Genomic DNA, 2,500 nt, shown 5'->3' on the forward strand with positions numbered 1-2,500 from the left:
CGGTGCGGACTCAACATAGCTTGCGTGCGTTCCGCGAGGACAACCACGCGATCTGATCGGGCTTCATCGGGCCTGGGTCGTCTTTGCTTTTCTTTTTCCTGTTACTGTCTTTACTCTCCGTGTTTGTCTTCCTGACCGGCTACGTCCGCGCCACGGGCGCCGGCGCTCCTGCACGCTGCGCGGTTTACACTCATGGCTGGATGGTGGAGGCGGAAAACCTACTTGCTATTTCTTTCTTTCTTTCTTTCATTTGGTCTTTGCTTTCTCCGCATGAATGAATGAAGTTATAGTCATATAGCGCCTTTGGAGGAACCCAAGGTCACTTTACAGTTCACACACACACACACACACACACACACACACACACACAGTTGGATAGCCGGTTGACCTAAGCTTGCTCTTTTTTCTTCTTTCTCTTAACCCCCCCCAGATCCTCGGGCATGGCCTTGCCAACCCCCTACTACTCCCCCGACGAGGAGGACGAGCGGCCCTTCATCTGCTCGCTGCCGCAGGACAACGGCATCATGTCCTGTGCCGACGTGCCGGCGCGTCGCGAGGGCGGGCGCGTGTGCTGCCTGGACGCGGAGGACGCGGCCCACCGGCGGGCCCTGGGCCTGGTGGCTGAGCCCTTCCTCAACGGCAGTCCTGCCGACGCCCAGCCGGGCCTGTGCGTGGACTGGAACCGTTACTACACGCGCTGCCGCACGGGCCGCTCCAACCCGCACAAGGGCGCCATCAACTTCGACAACATCGGCTATGCATGGATCGTGATCTTCCAGGTGTGGACGCGACCTTAGTCTCGCCTAGTGCTGTGCACTCCTGTCAGATGTCCCCTCCGTCCTGGACGGTTTACTTCCGACATCTGTTGAACAGAAATTCTAATATCCAGGAGAACTTTGTTAACGGAGCTCAAATTCTTATGAGAAAAACCCCCTCATAACCTCATAAGGGTGTTTTTTTTTGGGTTTTTTTTTAACGGTGTGTAATGTCCTCTTAAGTGGACCGTAGATGTCGAGCGCTGTTCGGATAATTGCAAAGCAATTCCGAGGCTCGCCGGGTTCGCACAAAGCGTGAAGGGCCGGCGTTGGCTCGGCGCGGCGTTGGCTCGGAGCGGAGCTGACGGAGGTGGGGCTGTGATCGGAAGGCGCAGAAACATGGATGCGTTTGATGATGCGTGCCTGATGGGTTCACGTTCTGCAGACCGTGATGGGAGCTTTCATGACCTGAAGCCCTTTGCTCTCTGATCAAAGCCCCACGAGCTCTTTGACGCCAAAACAAAGATTTTATTATGATATCTTTGTGTGTGTGTGCATGTGTGTGTGCATGTGTGTGTGCATGTGTGTGTGCATGTGTGTGTGCCTGTGTGTGTGTGCGTGTGCGTGTGCGTGTGTGTGTGTGTGTGTGTGTCTAGGTCATAACCCTGGAGGGCTGGGTGGAGATCATGTACTACGTGATGGATGCTCACTCCTTCTACAACTTTATCTATTTCATCCTGCTGATCATTGTAAGTGAACACACTCCCACTGTGCAGTGACAGTATCACACTCTCCTGCGCTGTCGGGACGCACCAGCTGGGCAGCATGTGTGACCTGACACACTTTGGAGCGGTCCTGGGGACCCACCAGATGGTGCATGTTTTTATGCGGTTGCCGTCGCCGCATCCCATAGTGCTGTAATGGGATGTAGCCGCATCCCATAGTGCAGCGCTGTAATGGGGCGGGGCGGGGCGGGGCGGGGCGGAGACTGTCTGGCCTGGGAAACATCTCACTTTTTGCCTTTTATGTTTGGGTTTCTCTGTGGGTTTTGGATTCAATAGGTATTAGATCTTCTATCGTACCAGTTTTAGACCCTGATGTTGTTTCACTTTTAGCAGTACACACATTTACCATTCAATTTTGTTACCAATTAAAATTTACTGCGCTTGGGAAATGCACTACCATCCGCTAATGTGCATGTCTGCATGGGGTATATATACTAGTGTATGCATCTGCTCTGAGTAGTGAAGACCATATCCTGCTTATTCACACCTGCTCTGGCTGTATCTAAGTGACGGCAGCTGTTTACACCACCTTTTTCATGAACAGTTAATTTTATTGGGTTTTGAGTGTTTGAAGTCCTCTGTGGCTAGATTGCTGTCGTATCAGGGGATTGGCAAATAGGCCTGCACCGTTGCGATCCAGGCGCCTGGGTGAACCGCACGAGACTCATTGTGCCCTTCTGTTCTGCAGTATATTTCGGAGTACGTTCTTCTGTGGAGCTGTTAGGTATCAGGGGTTTCAGTGAAAGTCGTTTAGCTGAGAGGTGTCAGAAAACCGGTCACAGCCAGATCTGAATGCTCTTATAGTTCTTTCACCATTCCACCCTCATTCCACCCACCCACACACACACACACTCCCACACACACACACACACACTCCCACACACACAGATACAAACATTCACACCCACATACACAGACACAGCCACTCACACGCACGCACACACACACACACACACACAC

General features: G+C 52.6%; 1 protein-coding gene across 7 annotated transcripts in view; it reads left to right on the forward strand.

Moving 5' to 3' along the window:
- cacna1ib (calcium voltage-gated channel subunit alpha1 Ib) overlaps positions 1–2,500 on the forward strand; it is a 72,484-nt gene that overhangs the window by 21,714 nt on the left and 48,270 nt on the right. For all 7 annotated transcript variants that reach the window (XM_081710497.1, XM_081710491.1, XM_081710496.1 and 4 more), the window contains exons 6-7: positions 431–779; positions 1,412–1,504. In XM_081710497.1, coding sequence (XP_081566623.1) covers positions 431–779; positions 1,412–1,504 — 442 coding nt within the window. The remainder of the gene's footprint in view (positions 1–430; positions 780–1,411; positions 1,505–2,500) is intronic.

This window comes from Electrophorus electricus, chromosome 3, assembly GCF_041902795.1.
Source record: "Electrophorus electricus isolate QZ-2024a chromosome 3, ASM4190279v1, whole genome shotgun sequence".
Classification (NCBI taxonomy): domain Eukaryota; kingdom Metazoa; phylum Chordata; class Actinopteri; order Gymnotiformes; family Gymnotidae; genus Electrophorus; species Electrophorus electricus.